General features: G+C 44.3%; 1 protein-coding gene across 3 annotated transcripts; it reads right to left on the bottom strand.

The window, feature by feature from the left end:
* Positions 1 to 778: 778 nt before the first annotated feature.
* Positions 779 to 23,899, bottom strand: NARF (nuclear prelamin A recognition factor). Of its 3 annotated transcripts, none has more exons than XM_053376072.1 (12): positions 23,627 to 23,899; positions 21,464 to 21,637; positions 19,510 to 19,590; positions 17,615 to 17,758; positions 13,849 to 13,981; positions 12,577 to 12,711; positions 7,226 to 7,344; positions 5,970 to 6,099; positions 5,489 to 5,561; positions 4,872 to 5,009; positions 3,980 to 4,137; positions 779 to 2,360 (listed from the first exon to the last, which is right to left on the bottom strand). In XM_053376072.1, the coding sequence occupies exons 2-12, from the start codon at positions 21,488 to 21,490 to the stop codon at positions 2,119 to 2,121; spliced, it is 1,380 nt and encodes a 459-aa protein (XP_053232047.1). In that variant the 5' UTR covers positions 21,491 to 21,637; positions 23,627 to 23,899; the 3' UTR covers positions 779 to 2,118. The 3 variants fall into 3 exon arrangements, with proteins under 3 accessions (XP_053232047.1, XP_053232048.1, XP_053232049.1); XM_053376073.1 differs by having other exon boundaries at positions 23,644 to 23,899; XM_053376074.1 differs by lacking the exon at positions 23,627 to 23,899 and adding an exon at positions 23,122 to 23,510.
* Between the last annotated feature and the right edge of the window lie 547 nt (positions 23,900 to 24,446).

The raw sequence follows: 24,446 nt of genomic DNA, 5'->3' as shown, positions 1-24,446 counted from the left end.
GAGCGCCTTTCCTAGCACAGAGGTAGGTTTCAAGAAGTGTTTTACTTCTGCACCAGTTTTAAGCTTCATTTTATTCTTTTTATACAGACGCAACTATAAGATGATTGAGATATATACAATCTTATTTTATGTACGTATTCAAATCCATGCACACGAAACACAGATTACACCTCTTCTATGCTGCAAAAGGAGATGAGACCCAAATGTCCAAATCATAGGACTGCCCCATGTCAGATATTGAGTCCATTTATCGTGATAACATATCTCACACCTCTCTACTAGTCAGCGTCTCCCAGGCTCAAAGATTTCATTGCCTTTCCTGGGAGGCAGGCTGAGAATTCAGACAGACACTTTGAGAGGAGTGAAGCACCAATGTCCTCTAATCAGAGGTTTATATTTTTACCATGCACAGATCAGAGCCTTCAGGTCTCATCTTGCTTCTGTGGGTTTTTTGCATGATGGTCATTAAAGATTTGCATTTCTCAGTAAAAATTACAACAAAGCATACCCGTATTTTTGTGTGTTAAGATTGGAAAACTAAACAAAGGAGGAGCTATGGAAGAAGCCAAAGCTATAGCAAAAACTTTTAAGAGACGGGTGGGGGGACAATCAGTGTTGAAATATTTGATAAAATAAAATAAATAATGGAAGTACAGACAAAGACCTCATCTTTTGTTTTGTTTTTGAGCAGTGCAACTAAGTGGGAATAATATTGCAGAAAGAGAGGAAATTGTATCCCAGAGCAGGATAAGGATACTGTTTAGAATTACAGGGATAAAGATACTGTTTAGAATTACAGTTTTGTGGCATGATCCGTCAAGTACTGCTGGTGTACAGCCTCCATATATTTCAGTGATCATGCATTGGTCTCCCCCATTTATTCAGACAAAGGCTGTACATCGGCAGTGCTTGGTAGTTCTGTAGTTACAGCACAGTTCTATGCACGTCTACTAGGAAGTAAGTCACACTGAGTTCAATGAGAATTCCAAATAAGGGCAGCCTTAGTCACTCATCAAGAAATATCATGGGTGAAATCCGATTAGTCTTGACAGATATCAGGGTCTGACCTAAGCAGAATCTGCCAATGAGTGGGTTTAATACCAGTGTAAGAAGTTGCTGAAACATCCTTGCCTTAGGTGTCACATAGGACTTTGCTATTAGGCAGGCTTGAGTGCCAAAAAGTGTATTAACTTCCTGGACTGGGCTTGGCTGCCTTTGTGTCTGAATAACTTTATCTCTAGTTCCACTGGATTAGACTTGCTCACCTCTGCAACTTTGGCCCAGTGATCCTATATGAACCTGCTGCCTTACCTTTTGACCACCTGGATTGATAATTTCCCCCATGACTGCTACCATCTTCAGCCACCCATGTGCCTTGCTCTTTCTAGATGACCAGGATCCCTATTTTATCTCCAAAGCAGACCAGAAATATCCACAGAAGCAAGGCAATTAAACGAGAGAACAGGAAGCAGTTTCTACTTTTTCAAAGGAATCACACAAAATGACATTAAAGCTGATAAAAAGGAAATTAATTACTGCTACAGGGCAAAGTTTCTTTCTTTGTGCCACCCAATCTGACTGGCATCAAAGCAGTAAATGTTAACAGAGGTGATGCGGTAGGAAATGGCATCACTGGTTAGTTTGTTTTGTCATATTTTGGTAGCATATGATGTTTGGTAATGATAAAAAGCCTTAGATAAACTGTAAACCTAACACAACACCTTTCTGAGAGCAGTAAAATCCATGGCACTGGATTCTTGGCATAAAGATTTGCATACTAAGAGTCAGGATCAAAGCACATTGCAACATGCCCTGATTCTGGTAAATTTATTCTATACCGATGTACCTCTGTTGGGAGTTTAGAGACTCGCTGTGCCTCTTAAAAGGTCCTCAGACGCAAACACAGACAGTATCAGGCTCCGATTAAATAAAGACATTCCAAATATACACAGACTCAAGCAACAATTGAACTCTACACAATTCCGGTGGAGAACAAAGGCAGTTCCAGTTCTTTGTAATGTTCACATATTTAAGCAGTACCTCCGTCTCCAGTTGCATAGAATAGTTGCCGGCGCTCTATGTACAACAAACCTACTGCAAGTCTTGTCCTTTGATTGGTCACCATTTGATATCCAAATTGTTGGCAGCTGGCTTTTCCGTGCTGTATTTTGTATGTAATGATTCCTGGACCTTCATGGAGTCCATCCCACCCAGCCATTCCTGGTAGAGCTTCTGCACTTGCCTATTGGTTTCAGGAAGTCGGACAGGAACTGCGGCGTAGACATCTTCCATCTGCCTGAGCAGGGCTTTGTCTGGTTTTCCATCTTCAGTCTGAGCCTGACCCTTTCCATTTAGGCAACCTAAGAGTGGAAGGCCAAAGCCGGGAGAGAGAATTGGCTTGCTTAAGTAGAGAAACACATCGGCCTGGATCAGACAACAGCCGTCTCTGGTCTAGCATGGTGGGGAGCAAGAGGGTGCTTTCCTTGGCCATGCATTAGGTGTACCTGCACTTCTGACATCCCTGGATGTCCACATGAGGGTGTCATGTTCAAAGGGTGTTTGCATACAAGATCCAATGTGCACAGTCTCAGACTGTGCTGTCTAACCCAAATAAAATTCAGGAATCGACCATATGATCCGAGCCCATGTATATTGGACTTTATGCACATAGGCCTTTATCTGAACATGACACCCTTGGGTGGGTGTCTAATGATGTCACAGGTGAGGCAGGTGTAGTAGGTGGATAGAGAAGGAAGGCAGGGTCTCACTTCCCATCATGTCTACAGACCAGCAACAGACAATTGTTCATTCCAGCCTTTTATACCTTTAGCACACTTTTTGGAGAAACTAGGCTTTCTTGATTTAATAATGACAATGGTTAGGTTTCCCTAAAGCAGTTTCCCTCTTCTCCTCTTCTCCATCTCTTCCCATTTACTGTATTTACTTGAATCTAATGCACACCTCAGTTTTCAGAACCTTGAAACCAAAAAAGTATTTGCTGGCGAATGTAAATGTGCCATCGAATCTAATGCGCACCTTAAATTTTGCAATGTAATTTGGCCAAAAAAGGTGAGCATTAGATTCAAGTAAATATGGTATTTATTATAAATTTATTTATTTATTCAATACATTTCTGTACCACCCTTCACAATAAATAACCCGCAGGACTGTTCACACACTGAAACTTATTTTTATAATGATAAAATCCTACAAAACACAATGTAAGAAGTCCAGTATTAAAATCATGCCAAACCAGCTGCCAGAAATCATCTACCATTACAAATAGGGAACACCGATCAACCACCTTTCTACATTTTCTAACACCAAAACCCAGGAGAAATTTAGTATTGGAGTATATCAGACGCGGTTCTTTTATTGCTTTGCCATAAATGAAGCCACCACACAATGCTGTGTCCACTGGGTGACACTGCACACAGCAGCCCAAACGCTGAGTAAAATAGAATTCCAGCTATTTTTTTTTTAAATGAACAACTACAAAACATGTAGCAAAGGAATCATAATATATGTGAATAGCAAAATCTGGTGCTCAGTTAAGACTGCTCTGTAGCCAAATCAGGGCTACTGAGAAATGAGAGGGGGTGGGGAGTCCAAAGTTTGCCCAAAAATATTTAGGGGGGAGGAAACCCTAATGGTTCCTAAAAAACAAAACAAAGCTGCAAAGAGTCCAACCAGGACTGAGCATGCTCAGTGACTATAGAATATTAAGAATTGGAGAGGGGGACATTGGAGTATCTTGAGAAAGGGTTCAGCTGGCTGGCTGGACAGGAACACTCCACACTGCAACACTTTGTTACAGGTCCCAGCTGAAGATATAATGCAGCATTTTGACTTTGAGCAGGGTCTTTGAAAAACCTGCAATCCATCCAAAACCAACAAAGGACAGAAGCTAGAACCTTAACCTGTCTATTGTACACCTGCCGGGATGGGGGGGGGGTTAATCTCTTAAGATTGTTGTTACCTCCAGGACAGGCCAAAACTTCTATGAAGTGGTAGGAGCACTTTCCCTTTTTCAACTTCAGGACCATATTCTGAATGTTTCGAAAGCCATACGCAGCTGCAAAGCGTAGCACCGTCTCGCCATCCTTTTCCAATGTGACCTCCTGGAAATCTTTGTTTCTGAAAAGACACACAGAGAAGATGCTCAATGCTACTGTCTGCAGCATTAGTTTGCGGGACAACTGGAAATTCTTGGCTGGGTCTTCCACACAGAGAGGGGGGTCGCCGCAGGTACGTGGATGAAAAGGGTAGACTTCGCATAGCTGCGAAGTCTGGCCTTGATGGTCAGGAATACATTTTATCTGGGGGAAAGGGCCCCTTTTTCCAGCCTAGAACATAGCCATGATTGGACTGCAGTTGCCCACTGATGGCTGACGCCATTGATGGTTCAACAGGACAGTGGTACCTCAGGTTACATACGCTTCAGGTTACATACGCTTCAGGTTACAGACTCCGCTAACCCAGAAATAGTACCTCGGGTTAAGAACTTTGCTTCAGGATGAGAACAGAAATCGTGCTCCGGCGGCACAGCGGCAGCAGGAGGCCCCATTAGCTAAAGTGGTGCTTCAGGTTAAGAACAGTTTCAGGTTAAGTATGGACCTCCGGAATGAATTAAGTACTTAACCCGAGGTACCACTGTATATATGTTTAAATGCCTAGGTTAAATAGGAAGGTCTTCACTTGACATGTGATACACCCTTAGTGGTCCACGCACCAGGACAGGCCATCATTTTCTGCCGTGTGTAAAAGTGGTAAAAAGCTACCTTTGCTGCAGTGCAACTTGTGAAGAGGCCAAGTGTACCAATTTTCTGAATCAGCTTTTCTGATAAACTTAATTCAGATGTGCAACTTACTTTAACGCTTTGTATACGACATCCTTCACTTCAGTATCGAAGAGCTCCTTGGCAGCATATTTAAATATGTGCTCCAGGTAACCATCAGACTTCCTTCCATCATGACAGATTAACTCGGCCTCCTTTACCCCATCGAACCTCATAAAATAAGGGAGGAAAGCAAGAAGGTGAAGAGCAGGCTCACCTTGAAGAAATGGAGATCCCTCAACAGAGCTTAATGGGTGTATATCTGTGCTCTAGTGGTTACCAGACAAGAACTAAAACCATTTAAGTATATTACTAAACCACAGAAAAGGAACAGAAATGCTGCAGCACTGTAGGTGGGGAGCCCAAATGACAGGGGGTGGTTGGCAGTGGGAGACAGAGTCACCCAAGTCAACGTGACCAGGGCCATAAAAAAAAACAAAAAACCCTGGAGCTGGCTCTGCGGATACACAGCCTTTTTACAATAACAGGCTGAAGAAAACCACTTTGCCATGTGTCCTTCTTCCAAGATCACAAAATTATAGCCTGTCAAAAAATGTGATAAGTGGTCATGATTTTATGTATGCATATATATTTAACCTAATGTAAAGATGTTTTCAGCAAAACAAAAACATCTCACAAATGCTACTTACAGGGTATCAAAGGCCACCTCAGCTATTTCTCTCAAAGATACTTTGCTCTGCTCCATTATCTGGAAGACTTCACCTGTAGAGGGGAAATTAAGTTGATGCTTAAGCCCGCAGACATACAACCAGGAATGTGGGGGAGAATCAGTTTTCTAGAGGCAGTAAATGTGACACTCCAGACATTCTAGATCTGCTCTGATATATTAGCTAAGGACTTAAGAAGAACTCAACTGGATCTGACCAAAAGCCCATCTAGTCCAGCATCTCGTTTTCTACAAAGACCTACCACATTTTTTCCACAACAGGGGCATTCCTCCCCATACTTCCCCTGGTCCCTCTCAGCTCCCTCCCAAAACACCCTGCTCCAGCTGTGGAGGTGGCCCTGTTGCTATGTTTGGTTTTAATTTCATTGCCTGTGTAAATAAAAAAGAGAGGGGAAAAACTGAATAAAATAGCAACAGGAGCATGTTGGATGGAAGATGCTTACCTGACGTCAAAACACAATCAACATCTTGAGAATTGTACAGAGGGGTGTGGAAATCTTCTCGCAAGGCTTCTAGCTTCTTGTCATAGCAAGGTGCCACAATTATGTGGAAAATTTTATCAGGGGACAGATTCTGATGGATGAAGAAAACAAACGTATTGAAAGAAAAGCAAAAAGCATTTGGGGACACACTGTATTAAAACACCTTTCCAGGATGCTATTCACACAGTTTGGACATATTAGATTGGAACTTTGTGTGCCTTCCCAGAGTAGTGTTTCCTTATACAGCTGTTACTCAGCTGCTATAGGAGTACCCCAACTGTCTTTTCTCTCAGCCAGCATATCTGTTGCGGAGAAATCACATGCTCCCATTAATAAAACAATTTATCAGTGGGAAAATGCAATTCTGCCTCCTCGCTAACTTATCTGAGACTCTTGCCATAACCATGTTTCAACTGGTTAAGGGGGTATTCACAGGCACCTATAGAAGGGCTGTGTGAATGTACAGTGGTCTGTCACAAGTTGATTGCTGACTTCTTAATACAGAATCTGGGCCATCTTGGTATAGATATTTGGTTTTTGTATCTGTGGCCTCAATGATATAACTGATGAGGATTATTAACACACTCTCCTTTTCCTTATTTTGTAGGTTAACCAAAGGTCAGTCTATCTTTTTCTTTGAAGTGCAACATTGCCTTTTAAAAAAAAGCAGAATCAAGCAAATATCCCATGCATTTCAGATTAACACTTCAGAGCACAACTTCCTCAAATTGGATTTCTTAAAATAAAAAAGCCTGCTTTTGTTAGCGGAAGTGAAACTGGCAAAACTATATCAAAGCACCTCTAGAAAAGTCAGCTGATCTGGAATGTGGTGGCACAGCTTTTGCTTAAGGTAGCTCATAAGACACTTATTACCCAGTTTTATGTCAGTCCATTTGCTTTTCCAGTCACTTTGCAGGCTAAATCCAAGGTGTTGGTTTTGACCTTGAAGGCCGCACATGGTCTGGGAAGCCTGGGGGAGCACCTTCTCCTATAAGGTTCTCACCTGCTCAACAACAGAGTTCAGAGAACATAGTGTGGGTGCCACAACCAGAGGTGCCAGGAGGCCCCCAAGAATGAGGGGGCCTGGGATACGTTGCACAGTATGGAGGAGGCCAAGCACTCTGGAGAAGCCAGCTGCTGAAACTGTGACACCCGTCACACAACACATGCAATGCCACACGTATCAGTCCAGAGAATGCCAGGAATAGTTAACTTACCTGCTGCCTGGCAAAATAACCTTTGACAAGGGAGCCCATGATCTGCTGTGGTGACTTTGCAGTACAAATGTGTGGCGTCACTAGACTGGAGAGGACTCTCTCGGCATACTGGATCCAGCCTAGAATTAAGGGAGCAGAACCAAAAGAAGAAAAGGTTGAGAATTATAGCAGAAACTTCACCAGTCAAAGCAGGATAAAGAATGAAAAATGGAGGAATGGTAACATGAGCTCCCTTATTGACTAAACATTCAGCCAGTGCTTTAGAACATTCCTCACTTGACTCACTTTATTATGCTGACCTGATAATGAGGTTCGTGGAATGTAATCTTTTTTGCTTTCCATAACTTTTTATCTCTAATGTCATTGTATAGCCTTGTTCACTTTTAAGAAGGGCTTCAAATCTCACTCCCCACCCACCCATTGATAGAACCTCAGTATATAAAAACATGTACAAATGTCAACGTACAGTGTTAAGTGCATCCGGTTTGCCCAATTTGAACCTTGGGGGCAAAAAGAAAAAAGTGCAAGGGCAGAAGTGCTTTCCTACATAAGCAAGGAGTCCCTGGATCTGAGCCTTTGTCTGCTCATATTTTGTGAGGACTATTGTGGGAGGAAATGAGGTACGCATCCTACCCCCAAATCAATTGTGGATGCTTATTGAGGTACAGTGGTACCTCTGGTTATGAACTTAATTCATTCCGGACGTCCGTTCTTAAGCTGAAACCGTTCTTATCCTGAGGTGCACTTTCACTAATAGGGCCTCTGGTGCCCTTTTTCCGTTCGCATCCTGGGGCAAAGTTCGCAACCAGGAGCAGCTACTTCTGGGTTAGCAGAGATCATAACCTGAAGCGTTCGTAACCAGAAGTGTTCGTAACCAGAGGTACCACTGTACATTACTGGGGTGAGGTGTGGACTGTACCAGCTATTCTTGGAGTACATCCCAAGCAACAGAGCTGCTATGTTTTGCTCTACCATTGGACAAAGTGAGCCAAAAGCTTCAGGTAGCAGATACTTGGGGGCAGAGGTAGCAGTCCTCTGGTTCCTCCTCTTAAGTGCCCCAGCCATTGCCCCTGTACCCCACCTGCTTCTGGAAAATGTGTAAACTACATGGTCTAGCCCCAATGGCCTTTTGTCCTCAATGGCCACAGAGTGACAGGATTAGGGCTGTGCTAAATTTTATCTGCAAACACTCTGGAGTGAAAAATTTGTTTACAAGAGGAGTGGCAAGTCCCCCAGAAATGTGATCTTTCACATTTCCCCCATGCCTGTTTATAGATTTGATCCACTGCTCCTTTGGTACCAATTCTTAGGGCCTCTTCTTCCTTCACTGCAAGATCCCACATAATCAGGGACCACATAGTGAACATGATGCAACAGCGTGACATAGCCAATCAGATCTGTCAACTGCATTGCTCTCCATCTGAAAAGTGGGTGGAAAGCATTTGTCCCTATTGCACAAGAGCCAGGCTAACATTTTCCTATCTTGTTGCTCTGCAGTCTGGTGCTGCCATTGCCGCAGGACACCACGATGGAACAGAGAGTACAGGTTTGGTTGTCTCATTAATGGTGGTATCTCCTATTACCAGAACACAGCAAAGTAGGGTCAGGCAGATGATGGGGCTCCAGTGCCCCAGAAGGACCCACCATGATAACTGCCCAGGGTCTACTTTAAAAAACAAACAAACAATTTTGTACCTTTAAAAAGTGGCACAGCTGAGTGGTTTCAGCTGTGTTTCTATGGTTCAGCCACCTCCCACCCAGCTCCAGAATGGCTTAACTTCTGGGGAACTCATGGCAAGACTAACATGGCAGCTGGAACCTGTTCACTGCTGGATTATTGAACATTAACGTTTTGTGGAAGGGAGAATCTATCCACCAATGGAGCCACCCCCCTCATGTGACAGAACTGGCTGGATCTGATGGGAGCTGAAATCCAGAACATCAGGAGGAGACCAGGTCAGAGATGGCTGCTGTGAAAGCTACGATTAACAGTCAGCAGCAGCTTATCTGAGCACCACACTCTGCTTTCCTTATCCCTCATCCTAGTCCTTTTCGGCTGCAGCCTCCCATATCTACAGGCAAATGAATTCCTTGACCTCTGACATGTCCGGATATATAGCTGTATGTTAAGACGCACAGAAACCCCTGAACAAGGGTGAGATGAATTCAGACAATTGATTTCTGGCTGGTGTCATTTTAGACCACAGGTCTCCATCAATGCACTTTCAGGTCCTGCCACTTGCAGCACGACTCATCTTGGTACTGTGCCAATGAAGCTGGGTTCTTTCTTTTTTCTTTAAAGAAACCCTCTGTGCCTTATTATAACATGTGTTATAATCTAACAAACCTTGGTAGAGTTTAATGAGCCAAAGCTAAGCTTTCCTGTTTATAGCATGAGTCATTTCATAGGTTGGTTGACCTCCACATATCTATTTTTCAGGAAGAAAAACAGACAGAGTTCAGTCAATTAACTCCAGCCTCGCAGTCTGCCTTAGTCATTGTTTAGATATGCAAATAGACTTGGAGCATGAGCCACGGGGCCCCAGGAGACTTTTATCTGCTCCCCACACAAACGCCTAGCCTAGGCCCTTTCTGCACAGTCATTGACTAAAGAGCTGAACTTGAAAAATCCAGTTGCAGGGAAGCTGGAGTACAGAGGACTTGCTAGAACCAGAGCCCTCCTGCTTTTGCCCATAGCCCCACACTGCTGCTCTAGGCACAGTAACACAGAGACAAACTGGGAGTGAAAGAGGAGAAGGGAGATTCAGTATGGAGGTCACAATCTAAGACCACAGTCCATTTATTCAAAGCACTGTTATACCTCTTTAGCAGTCATGGCTTTGCCCAAAGATTCCTGGGAACTGCAGTTTCTTAAGGGTGCTGGGAAATACAGCTCTGTAGAGGTCTCTGAACAACTATCAGCATCCTCAGCAAACTACAGTGGTACCTTGGGTTACATACACTTCAGGTTACATACGCTTCAGGTTACAGACTCTGCTAACCCAGAAATAGAACTTTTCTTCAGGATGAGAACAGAAGTTGTGCTCCAGTGGCACGGCGGCAGCAGGAGGCCCCATTAGCTAAAGTGGTGCTTCAGGTTAAGAACAGTTTCAGGTTAAGAACAGACCTCTGGAACGAATTAAGTACTTAACCCGAGGTACCACTGTACAGTTCCCAGGATTCTTTGGGGGAAGCCATGACTGCTGGAATGGCATAGAAGCGCTCTGCATGGTGTGGATGTGACCTCAGTTTTTGTGTAACAAGGAAATATTAACTACGGTAACTCAGAAGGATTCTTAACAATAATGACAGCAGTACTATGCATGCAGGGGTGGAATCTTCCCCCAAAGACACTCAGATTTTTAGGAATCACCCACTTCTTTTTGTGATGTGGATGATAAACCTTTGACTATTCCAGGCAATCACACACTTGCTGTTTCTGCATAGGTTCCGTTCAAATGACCAGGATTTCTTAGCAGTGCTTGAAACACTGCCGTTTATCTGCCCCAAAGTAGGCAAGTGGTCTTTCACTCACCAGCTGCAACTTAATGCAGAACCATAAAAGAAAAAAATATATGCACAGACAGATCTGCAAATTAGGATGTAATTTACAGCCTTTGCCTTTCATTCCTTTATCTGCTCCCCCTTATTTCAAAATATACCTAGAGTGGAGTAGATCCACTTACTCTAGAGTCAATGTATTTCCTTCTGTGTGGTGCTTCCTGTGGCATGACAGGCAAATATATGTTGCTGAAAATTAGTACATTTCATCTGCATCTGGAGAGTGAGACCCGGACGGAATTAAGGAACATTTTAATATGCAAACCTCCTTCCAGATGAACTAGATTTCTGGCGTGTTTACAAAATGATGTCTTTATTACGATGTTGTATAATGGCACATTTGTTTGTTGAGCTGCCATGGCAATCAAGGAGCCAATGTCAACATTGCGGATATGCTATATATGTGTTGATCGGGGGTTGACAAGATAGTGCTACTCTTTCTAATTTAGATTTTTACTTTCATTTTTTAAAAAAGAAGGCCCTGGGAAGATGACAGGAAACCAGAACACATAGTCATGCTCCCTGATTGTCTTGCAGTAAAACCAACACATGCAAGTAATAGATATGCTTTTGGGTGGGGGTGATGGTGAGATATATTTTGCACGGTAAGCAAAGTGGAGCAGCAGCACAAGACTTTCTATCAGCCACGAGTTTGGGGCTGCACACCTCCTGGCTGCAGAAGTGAAACTGGCCCCATGCTTCGTAATGGAAAGGCAGGGGATTTTCCTGGCCACAGTATAATCCAGGGACCCAGAACACAGAAGGCAGAAGATTCAAAAAAGCAGAAACGAAGCTTCAAGACCTCAGTGTCTTCAGCATGCCTAAATGAGCCAAACAACATCCATCTGAACTGTGACCCCATGAAAAGAGCTCAGCCCTACCCTCTAGCCCCATGTGGATGACGGGAGGTTGGCACAAGTTAACATGGAGATTTAGCCAGTGGACTCTGCCATAGTGGAGACCCCAGGAGCATTCTGGCTATCAGAATGCTACCAATGGCTGGCTGAGCACCTAGCTGGAGGACAGGTTAGAGTATCGGACTAGGATCTGGGAGGTAAAGGTAAAGGGACCCCTGACCATTAGGTCCAGTCGTGACCAACTCTGGGGTTGCAGTGCTCATCTCACTTTATTGGCCGAGGGAGCAGGCGTACAGCTTCCAGGTCATGTGGCCAGCATGACTAAGCCGCTTCTGGCAAACCAGAGCAGCACATGGAAACGCCGTTTACCTTCCCGCCAGAGCGGTACCTATTTATCTACTTGCACTTTGACGTGCTTTCGAACTGCTAGGTTGGCAGGAGCAGGGACCAAGCAATGGGAGCTCACCCCATCGCGGGGATTCGAACCGCCAACCTTCTGATTGGCAAGTCCTAGGCTCTGCGGTTTAACCCACAGCGCCACCCACGTCCCTTTTTCCCACTCAGCCATGAAATCCCCACTCAGCCATGAAACTCACTGGGTGACCTTGGGCCAGTCACTTACACTCAGCCTAACCTACCTCACAAGTTTGTTGTGAAGATGAAATGGGAACGTGAACTAGGCTGGGACACAAATGTCAATAATAGTAATAGTGGTGGTGTTTTTCAGGCCAGCAGCAGCAAGCAAAAAGGCCTCAAATGAGTTATTCTGGAGGTGGAGCAGCTGCATAGTGAAAAAGAAGGAAGAACTCCCACCCTGTCCAACAAACAAGCCCATCTTCTGCTCTGGCCAGTTCAACCTGACAGGGTTAGGGACAGATGGTGGATTCACTGCTCTGTAACACTTAACAATGTGCCTAAGACTGCCCTTCTCACCTGGGCAAGCTGAAGCAAACATGGGTATGGCATGCTCTTCTTGGTTCTGATGGCGGTACCGTTGCACAAACTCCTTCTGGCTCTCCAGAATACTAAAATCGGCAGCTATTGTAGTGTCAAAGACATAATGCACTCCTAGAGGAAAACGGGTAAGAAAGGCAAACAATAGAACATCACCAGATTAATTTTCAGAACATGTTACTGTTTTAAAAAAAACAATTAATTTTGAAATAGATATGTTGTTGCCTTGCATAAATTCTATACGTTCTCCAGCCTTTTTATTATATTTAAAAATAAAGAGTTATAGCTCTTTCCCATAATTGGGAAAGTGGTCTGAGAACCTATTCAACCAGAGATGCAAGGCACTGAACCTGGGACCTTCTGCACACAGAGCACTTGCTCTACTACTGAGATCTGGTCCTTAAGTGCTGAAGGGACATGGGAATCACGCACAAGAACACAAAGGTGCATGAGAGGCAGAAGCTCATTCCTGACCTCTGGAATCCCTCTCCTTCTGGTGTTTGAAGCACCAGTGCTGGAGAACTGTAACACAGCAGCAGAGGAGGACTGTGCATCTCACAGAAATGCATACAAGGCCCCCCCTGCAGATGTCTCATTGAACTGAGGGAGGTTTGATGAGGTGGTTGGGTGGAGGCAGCAGATACCACCCCGATCTTTCTCCCTCTAGGAGAAGAGCCATAGCTTAATGGTAGATGATTTGCTTTGCACACAGAAGGTCCCAGGTTCAATCTTTGGCATCGCAAGGCATGGCTGGCAATGTCTCCTGTCTGGAACCCTTTATAGAAATGCAGCCAAATACTGAACTAGATGGACCAATAGTCTGTCCCAATATAAGGCAGCTTCATATGTTCTTGAATGTACACCCCTGCACTAGTTGATGATCTGCACAGGGATCTCGTGAGGATTCTAAATTCCACACTAGAGATAGCTTCCTTCCACATCCCTCGCTCAGTTGCAGCATAGCAGACTTTTACATTCCCTGCTTATAAGCGATACCCACAAAAACTTGCTATGTTCTGTTCTCACCCTTTCCTCACTCTCCTAAGTGCCCTGTTATATCACAATGTGTTAATGACTGAGGTCACACACCCATCCATGAATCCCTTGCTCAATTGTTTCACAATCCTATATTTTACCAAGCTGACACATGCTGTAAAAGTTTGCCAAGGAAGCAAAATGCAAAAATAAATGAAAAACGCTGTGTTTGGCTTTTTTTGTTTTGTTTTTTTCTTCTCACCATAACAAACCTACCAAGACTTTTGAGGAAACCACAAAGCCTCTGGGCTGCTTCGGTAACAGTGAGACTGAATTTTGCAGCAAAATAAGGCAAGGACTGAGGACATATAGACACTGCCAACACTTTGTGTTTTGAGGTATCACATTTCTGGAAAAGAATACACAACAAAACATACAGGTGCATTACAGCAACAGTTCAGGATATAAATTTTGCATCAGATGACTTCCTTGCATTGTAGTAGTTGCTCTCTGACACAGGTTAATCCAGCTTTTCAAAAAAGCTTTCAAGGAAGTGGGCAATTTCCCATCTCACGTCTCTCTCTCCCGCCCCCACCCTGCTTTGTGGGAAATAGAGTACTGTGCTGAAGAAGCACTGCTTTCGCAGCATTAAGGAAAGGGGAGAAAAGAGGAAGAACACCTTAACTGGCAATTACTACAATAAAGCAAATTGTTTCTTCACACAGGTAAACAATGCAAATATTACAGTAGCAACTGGTCTCCTTTCTATCTCTCTCCCAAACTGCTGGTGGTAGCAGTGAGCGGCCATTTTCATTTCCCATAATGCCCCTAATAGAATGTTGCTTTGGGGCACTGTGTGAGATTCAAATGGCAGATCCCCACTGTGGGCTGATATTTTGATTTCCCATGGTGCCTCTGGAGCACTGTTATATTGGAGGCACTGTGGGTAAATTCAAATGGCCAGCTACCACCAGGTAAGCCTCACCGTTGCATACCCTCCAACATTTCTCCAATGAAAATAGGGACGTCCCATTCCATAACGATAATTTTACTATTTATATCCTGCACATTTTATCAGGTTTCCCCAGACACTCTAGGCAGCTTCAAACATATATAAAAACATTATAAAACATTAAACATTTTTTAAAAAAAACTTTCCTATACACAGAGGTTTTCAACCTTTTTGAATCCACGGCTCCCTTGACCAACTGCCTTCTTTCTACGGCACCCCTGTGGGGCTCAGGAGCCCAGTTATGTCACCCCTTGCCTGCTGATCTGGCAGCCTCTCACGCTTTTTCGAACACCCTCCCTTGGGGAGTATTCCCTCAGCCTCTTCTCCTCTCTTCTCTCCCCTCTCCTTGGGAGTCCTCTGGGCAGCCGCTGCTGCTGCCCCTGATCTCTGAGCTCCCCACCTCACCCCAGTGACAGGTACCTCCTCACGCTGCCCCACAGGGATCTGGGCAGAGGATGCCCCCAACCTTATCAAAGGTGAATGTGAGGCAGCAGTGACGGCAGCCGTGCTGCTACAACAAACAGCTGCACAAGCTTTATGGAGGCAGAGACGTGAGAGAGTAAAGAGGGACAGAGGCTAGTGGCACCCCGACCATCATTCAAGGCACCCCAGGGTGCCACTGCACACTGGTTGAAAACCGCTGCTATACAGGATTCCCTTCAGACAGCTCGGGGGTTGGATAACTCCATACCCTCCAATATTTATCCAATGAAAATAGGGAAATCCTAAGGAAAAGCGGGACATTCCGGGATCAAATCAGAAACAGCGGTGGCTTCTCTAAATCAGAGAAGGAAAAAGGGACACTTGGAAGGTCTGCTGTTGCTACTGCTCCTACCATCACCAGTTAAGCCTGCAGCCAGAGGCCCACCAAAGTAGAAGGGTGGCCTAGGAGAGGCTACTTTGCTGAAGGACTCTCTCGCTTTGCCTTAAAACCTGAAATGGGCACACAGCAGCCAAGTTCACACAGCTGAGGAGACACAGTGCAGTGGCCTGGTGATGGAACGGATGATGCCCTCTTTCTCTCTAGATACGTCACTCTCCGGCGTGAAGAATCTTGGCTAGCATTTTGATGCCAACATCATCATGTGGATGCTGCGAAAACCTTGCACGCACGAGCAGCACTAATCCCATAATAAACACCTGTCTGGGAGCGCCCTCTGTCTTCTGACCTTAAGAGAGCTAAAGGCAAACAGCTAGACAACTTGTTAGGAAATGAAATCACACTAAAATAAAGAGGACTATTGCTGCAGCAGGAAAGAATACCAGCCAGAGAACAGAAGTCACAAGTGCTGTCTCAGGAATCTTTTAAAAAATTGCTGCCCTCTTACATAGAACAGATCTTTTAATAAAGGGAAGGATCTGTCACATGTCTTAACTGAATAAGAAAAACTCTTGAAGTTTGCGGTCTGCTCAAAATATATAGGGCATTTAATTCTTCATTATTATTATCATTTTTAAAATGATAGCACTTTTTGGGTACATTTAATTGAAAGGCACAGTCAATACTGCACCTGTATGATACCTGCGCCTGCAAAATGTGTTGGTTGTGTTTGCATAGTTCATATATTTCCAAGTATACACATTTGTTATTTTTAGGTATACACTTAGAGTATCTGAAGAGTACATCTACAAAGCCTAAGGTATGAAGCAATCCCTGCCACAGACTTTCATTTAAGGATAAGAAACAATAGGAGATCATGGGGAGAAAAGGAGAAAAAGAAGATCAAGCAGAGAAGATGGAGAAGGAGAAGAGGCCTTTTAAAAATGATAACCAAGGGAGAGCTGTCTGGATGTCAGAAAGGAACAAGTACCAAAGTTAAAGAGCAGTCAAAGCAAAAATGCAAGGAGCGGAGGAGGTGGTGAATATTGGGCAATATCTAATACACTTGTTCTGTAATCAATTTCTACTTCCCCCTCCTCTTCCTGCATGCACCCTCACCAAATCTGCTTCAAAGGGTTGAGGGAACATCTAGAACAGATGTAGGGGATGTAGCGGGGGGCGGGGGGGGACAGGGCAAGGAGAGGGAGGACAAGTTCCACTATGCAGCCCAAAGTCCTTGCACTAACACAAGAAGGGCACAGAATACTGTCCATTCAGTTTCAGAAGAAGATTGCCAGACGAATGAAGAGGATAATAAGGTGCAGAGAAAGAAAGAGGATAGGTAAGGCAGAGCCAGGACATTTTTTTCAGCTAAAACTCACAGGAACTCAGGTCCGGCACCTCTCAGGTGGACGCTATTGCCATTCTAAGAAAATGAAGAAGGTGTTCATGGTGAGTTCTGGCACCGCTTTCTCTAGGAAAAAAGCACTGGGTGGCGCAGTTAATGAAAATATCTGGATATGAAGTTATCTGCAAGTGAATGCCAGAAGAGAGAGGGAATCAGTGCCAAGACCTGAAGAAAGGAGAAGGAAGTGAACAATAAAAACCAGAAAGGCATCAGAACTTATGATCGAAGCCAAAGACTTTAGATCAGAGACGGTTGAGACCAATAATCCCAATAATGTCCTAGTAATCCAGATGAGAAATAGAGAATTCACAAGAACTGTAGTAGTCAGATAAAAAGGTGGATGTTGGGATGGTTAAAAAATGGATGTCAATGAGACTGAGCAACAAACTGGATCTGTGGTAGGAAAAAGGAGAGAATGAAAAATGCCACCCAGACCGTGTGCCTGGGGAAATGAAGGGATTATACTATTTCTAAGGCTTAAAAAGGAAGTCGGTGATCTAGTTGGGAACAACACTTTTTTTTGGGGGGGGGGGACTAAAACAGGAGAAGACAGGCAGGAGATGTTTCGTAAATAGGTAAAAGGAGAGGCTGTTAAGTAGAGAAGACATGAGAAGAGCTTTAAAGTTGGGAATAAAGAACCCAGATGATTAAAATGTCTCGAAATAAAGGCAGAAGACATGGAGCAAGAGAACTTGGGAACAGGAAGGGGGGATTCATGGGAACAAGAAATTGTTTCAATCTTCCATGTTAAGATAGCATGTTTTCTTTGTACACATGTACCTGCAAGCACCATTCCTTTTACCTTATTGAGGTTCAGTACATGGAAGAGCTCTTTCTGATTCTGCTGGAACACTCGGACTGCTTCATCGGATGTTATGCAGTTGTCACAAGCTAAGCAATCGCTAAGGAATATTTTCGCGTTAGCCAACTTATGGAATTCACTTTTCTGAAAAGGAAAAACAGCAGCAAGTCAAAGACGGAGCTAGCTGAATTATTCTCAAAATGGTAAGGAAGGCTTTGGCAACATATGTAGGAGCTTAGAGGGTGATGCTTGAATTGTGGTAGAAAAGGTAAAGGAGCCCATAATAAAATCCATAAGCAGCCCCTCTTCTTGACACTCCTGTCCTCACCATCAGTCATGGCTTCTGCATAACTTTTGTGAAAATAGTTGCTATGGGGCCGTGACAAAAAGGAAGAAGGCAGAGCCCCCTCTGCCCTGCCCTGCACTGTAATTCAAGTATTTGTGTTTCTTTCTTCTCTTTAACCTTCACAACAACCCTGTGAGGTAGGTTAGGCCTAGACACAGTGATCAGTCCAAAATAACTTAGTAAGCTTTGTGGCTAAGTGGGGGGTTTCAATCTCCACATCACACTGGCACTCAAGCATATTATCCGTAAGTAAAATAATACTATTTTCAAGAGATACAAGGCAGCCATACTTAGCATTTTTATATAGCTCTTGTATTTGTCAGTAATACCATTATATGCCCAAGTACAGATTTCTCTACACCTGTGAAGCCCTTACAGCTAAGTGGCAGATACTGAGCTTGACTACTTTGGGAGATGGGGACGGGGGCAAGTTGCTCAGCAAAATACACTCCTAGCCCCTAGACAAATGCCTGGGGTTCGGCTGGCCCTCAAGAATACAGAAGTGAGGCACCTCTGGCATTAAGGATAGTTTGTAACCCTGTGATGATAAGAATGGCAGCTCCTCCTTTGTGTAACAGATTGTTTTGTACATAGAGAAATGTTTCAATGATTATTAATTTTTTTTAAAGTGGCAAGTACTGTTGTCAGTGAAGCTCTCCAAATGAATTTAGTGTGAGGAGCTGAGGAAATGACATCTTAGATGGTTTAGGTGAGCCTTTGCCAACCTGGTGCCATCCAGATGTTTTGCACTACAACTCCCATCAACCCAAACTAGCATAAGTGTTATTCAGGGAACTCAAAATGTGGAACCTTAATCGTAAATCCTCTAAACATTTTGGAATGTGCATTTGCCTTTGATTATCTTATCATTGGGATGTTAACAGTTGCAACATTTCAACTGTGTAAAGCACTCTAATAAACACACAATCTAACCCAAAAACCACAATGTTTTCCAGAAACCAGTAGTGTGCAAGGAAAGAGGGGGGACCCACAATGGCTCCAAGACAACAAAAGCTCATCACGGCTAAGTTTAAGAGGATTGGGAACAACGTGATATTGGATGTAATCCTATCCTCACACACCTGAGAGTGAGGCCCATTGGACCCAAGGGTGCTCACTTCTGAATAGACATGTACATATAGATTACCGTATTTTTCGCTCTATAAGATGCAGCAATCCTGCTGGCTGTCCTGGCTTCTTGCTTGGCTGCGTGCAGCCTCTCCTGGGCAAGGGGAGCCTTCACCCCTTGCCCAGGAGAGGCTGCGTGTGGCTAAGGCTCCCCCAAGAGCCGCGCTCCCTTTAAAGAGCGTGCGGAGTGTGTTGCGGCCCTTGGGGGCTTTTCCCCAAGGCAAGAGCCGCACAACCACTCCCCCAAGAGCCACACCCACAGTCCACGCGGCTCTTTAAAGGGAGTGCTGAGCAGAGCCTCTCGCCTGCATCCGCTCCATAAGTCGCACACACATTTCCCCTTACTTTTTAGGAGGGGAAAAGTGCATCTTATAGAGCGAAAAATACGGTATATTGCTAGAAATTAAACCAAAAGTGTTACCTCTTCATTTTCATCATTTGAGTTGAGAACATCAGCTGGTGTATTTTGCCGGTCTTCATTCCTCTGTTTATTACTACATTCCTGAAACAAATCATAGACTTTAGTTGGGAACGAACAAACAAAATCACTGATCAAAGCAGCTGCCCAGAACAAGATGGGATGGAACATTTCTACGCCTACCCTCATTTTGTGGGAGCTACATTTTCCCAGTACAGCGGAACCTTGGTTTTCGAGTGTCTCAGAAGCCAAATGTTTTGGTTTTTGAATGCCAAAAACCTGGAAGTAACTGCTTTCTTTTTGAACGCGCCTCGGAAGTTGAACGGCTTCTGCGGCATTTTTTTGATCTTTCACAATTGAAATTGACATTCTCCCTTTGCGCCTGGGTTGTCAAACATTTCAGAAGTCAAACGGTCTTCCGGAATGGATTACATTTGACAACTGAGGTTCCACTGTATGCTTATAACAGACCAAATGACAGGCAGAAGTTGACATGTCTGATTATTGTTGTGGTTATTTAGGATGCTTTACATAAGTAAAAAAGAAAAGAAAAAAAGATAAGCCTGTGCCCCTAATCTCAACAGAGAGGGTGTCAAGTGGGGGCGGGGAAGGGAAGGAAGAAAAGACAGAGGAAAAGAGACCAGTCTAGTTAGAAGTCTGGAAGTTAAAGTGGAAATGAGTGAAAACAGAGAAGCAGAGAACTCAGACATTCATGGTTGACAGTCCTGAATAATAATAGTAACAAATTCTGTGTTGAAAGAGAAAAGACTCTTGGCGTACTTTAAGCCAGCAAAATTATTATTATGACAATCTTCTCCAGTCCATAATAAATGCAAATCTTTAATGTGCCTTTTTGTTTGTTTTGCTGCAACAAACCAATATAGTTACCCCCTCTGCAAAGTACAAGTTATTATTCCTGGGTGATAAAAACACTCTAAACACTTAAGGCATAGCTTTCTGAAAAGAGGTATTTGTCCTCCTTAGGTGGCTTGACAAGATGGGGAAGGTGGTGCAAAGTAGGCTGCCCTATCGAGCTCCTGTGTGCACAGTACATATTCTCAAAGTTAAGCCATACATACACAGAGGTACTGTTTGTGAGCAAGTTTGGTTCTCGAGAGGCCCCGGGGCAAAATGCAAAGGCACAAAATGCAAAGCCAGCACATAAGTGTATATCTAGGAATCTGAGCACTCAGCCCTGTCAAAGCTAACTGATAATAAAGTAACTAAGAAGGTGATTTGGAAAGAATCAGCAAAATGGCCACAAAAGAAGTAACTTAATAGCCTAAAATACCGTTCAAAACTTGTTATAATACAGCACGGCTGGCTGCTAAGATAGTGTAGGACTGACACTGGAAACACCTTTTCTCTTGCAGATAAAAGGGTGATTGCTTAAAATTCTGAAATGGACAGACTAACTGACGTATTTCACTGAAATTGTGAGGCAAGCAACTTGATTGAAAAATGGACTCTATTTCTTACTAGAACATGTCAACTGTAACAATATATACCTGTTTCTGTATTTTCAATAGTACTGATACTTTAAAAAAAACAAAATACTGTGACTTTCCCAACTCCCTGTGTATGTAGAAGGACTGCCTTAATTTAGAAGGGAATCTTAATCTATTTGAGTGTTGGGACAGGTGATGTGATAGCACTCCTCATTGCAGCCTAGTAATAAGGTTTTGCTTTTTAGATAAAGCAAAAGGTGAGGAATCTAAAACAAAACCCTTACATCCAAGTAGTCTGTGTAACTTGCTGGAATCCTTTGACGGCACACTTGGAAATATGTCTCACTGGGTTCTGTGGGGCTTTCCCCAAGTTAAGAGTACACAGGATTACAACTGCAAAGCCCAGCACTAGGCATGTTTACTCAGGAATAAGTCACTCACAGTTCAAGGGCACCTACTTCTCTGCACATGTGCAACCTTAGAATTATATAAGGAAATGACCGACTCACCTTTTTGGTGCAATTTTCACACTTCATTTGTAGGTCTCTTTGTGTCGATTTTCTTTGGTGTGTGGTTTATATGCTGCTAAGCCGAGCCTCACGCCAAATGTTGCTGGATCGCTTTCTTATATTTGCATCCAAGAGATGTAGAAGAGGAGGCAGATGCCTCTGCTTTTCACCTGCCTGAAACAGAAAAAAGCACAACAAGAAGCGAGATGGTGGTTGCCCTTTACTTTACACTGCCTTCCAGCCCCCTTATAAAGAATACTTCTTTTTGAACAAGGCTTCCTGGAACCAATGAGAAACCGAGAAAGAGAGACGTCTTGACTGCTCAGCTGACAGCCCTACCTCTTTCGCTTTTGAAAGGGGGAAGTTTTTGATCCTTCAATACTGCAGAACTGATTAAAGGGCACTAAGTGCTTGCAGTCAACTTATCTGACATAGAAAGGCGATCACAACGCAATATGTTTCGTGTCCTATCAGTGATTAGCTCCAGCGTGGCATGTTTTTATTGTATGATATAGACAATGGCAACAACGTGCTTCTCTTGCCATGAAACCAAGACAAATATTTAATTGGATAGCCATAATATGTCTCTCTGGAGCTGAGAGAAAGAGAGAGAGAGAGAGAGAGAGAGAGAGAGAGAGAGAGAGGAGATGGTTTTCAGACATCGTGGCAGGAGCACTGCATGAATGAGACAGGGTGACACAGGTGAGTCAGGAAGATGCACGCGTGTGTGTGCACGCGTGTGTGTGCACCACCTCAGATATATACAACTTTGCCTTGCTCAGTGACTATAAGGAACTTGGCAAATCCTCTCCCATATGGATAGCACAGCTTCCTTTCGAAATGTAGGATGTGAAAAATGCAAATCAAGAAGACGTCTCTGGGAGTTCACTAAATGCCCGCCACTCAGTTTGACATGTTTTTACAGCAGCTGCTTTCTCTCCCAAGGGCTCAGAGCACCAGGCTAGCAATTGCCCTTCACTTCTGCCTTTAAAAGGGTTCTCTATTATGTGCGTTTCGAGCTGATGCTACCAATGGCTACAATTCCCAGGTATCCCTTCTGCCACAGAAAATGTCTGATGCCCTTAATTTCAGAATCTCACATCCCCCCCACCTTACGAAGGGGGAAGATCTAGTACAGTTCAGCAATCTCCATCATCTTGGAACGTTGGTTGGTGGTAAGAGTCATTTATGACAACTCATTGCTTGCCGGCATTTATTTAGCACGTGGGAGGTACCTAAGTGAAGAATTACACCCGCCCCCCTGGAATATAAACGTTCCCAGGGTACCAGGGCTGCTGGTACCTGCCTGTTTGCTACAACCAATATCATCTGCTGTTCCCTGGCCAAGTCTCTTTTACCTCTGGCCAGCAATAGCCAAGGTTAAGAGATACCTGGACCAACTGAGCGGTAGATGCAATGGATACCTCTGGGGAAAACCCATCCGTAATGCAAACATAATTTGGTGCACAAACTCATCATACGTTCGGAAATATGGAGCAGAACGACCTGCCCTGGTTCCCTTAATAACGAGGGCTATTTATGCCACATGTCCTCATGGGAACCAGCGGGGTTTACCCACATGCATGCATAAGACACGTCAGTCTGTCTGCACGACAAAGCAACCCTGCCTTCAGCAGCCCAACCCTAAACACGTTTACCTGCAAGTAAAGAGCCGTTAAACCATGCTTTGGATCCCAGCTTAACTGGCCTCTGCCTCCCATGATCAAACCAGATCTCCTGCATTCTGTGGGGTCTCCTTTTCGGTTTAAGCATTTAATATCTGCCTCAAAAGAATAGCCAAGCCTGGTTAACAGTTGATCTCAGGGATTACATAACGAGACTGGCTGCGTGTGTGGCAGTTTGTGGGAGTCCCGGGTTCTGATCCTCCTTAATGGAGACTGGCACAAATTCAGAGCAATCTACTCCTTATCATTACTATCATTATCGTCATCATGGCAAATTCCGCATAAAAACCAGCAATTATAACATCTTAAGCAACTGGCAGACAGGCACTGCTTCTCGCGGCTGCAGATGCAGAAGAACCGGGGGGGGGACCCCTTAAAACATGAGCAGGAGCCACGCTTCGCTGCAACAGCAGGACGACCACCATGCAAAGGAATGAGGGGAGGGGGGGAGAGGGAGAGAAAAGCAGAGGCACCGTACCTTGTTGCAAAACTCACTTAAGTCACAAAGGGCATCCCTAGGAGAAAGGGAACCTCGCCAGGGCAAAAGGCTGGTGCATGAGGCTAGGACAAGAGAGGAAGCGGGGAAGCGGCCCAGGACACGAGCGCGGGGTCCTGAACGGGTCCTAAGTAAGGTGCAGAGAGCTCTTCTTTTTTCCTCCTGTTTTTGGGATAGTCCTGTTTGTCCTCCCTCCTCCTCCCCCGCCGTTTGCAAGCGTTCATTGTAGACTTGAGAGCTGTCACGTAGTCCCAAGCATTTGGGTGGAAACGCGGGAGGGGGGGCAACGCCCCCGTGCGGCAGAAAGGCGCAATTTCAATATGTCCTCATGCACCGTGCTATGGTATTTTTTCTCCCTAGCTGGCTACGCCAGGAGGGTGGTCCATCCGAGGATTACCGTATGATGCCAACAACAGCAGCTGGGTCTCACGCCCGACTTTGATCTCTCTCTCTCCCCCCCCCCCGCCCATTAAATTCCGTTCTGTCATTCTGCTGTCGGCTTCTCCTGTGTTTTTTTTATTTTTAATCAATCTAATCTATTTTAGACTGCCAGCCGCCAAGGATGCTTCAGGTGCAGAATATTCCTGTCTGCTGAGCTCAAGGAATTTGCCCAGATGGCTTTACCATCTCTCATATGCTTGTGATGCTCCGTCTTTTTCTCTGCTTGCTGCTGCCAACCAATAGCAAATGCCCAGAGGTACCAACTTGGAAAAAATATTGGGGGAGGGGGCAGACATGCCCCACCCTACATAATCGATCACAAGACGTGGCACATGCACACCATTTGAATGACAATGCCCAT

The sequence above is a fragment of the Podarcis raffonei genome, chromosome 2 (assembly GCF_027172205.1).
Source record: "Podarcis raffonei isolate rPodRaf1 chromosome 2, rPodRaf1.pri, whole genome shotgun sequence".
In the NCBI taxonomy this organism is placed as follows: domain Eukaryota; kingdom Metazoa; phylum Chordata; class Lepidosauria; order Squamata; family Lacertidae; genus Podarcis; species Podarcis raffonei.
Note: the sequence above shows the minus strand (reverse complement) of the source record. Positions and strands in the feature narration are given on the sequence as shown.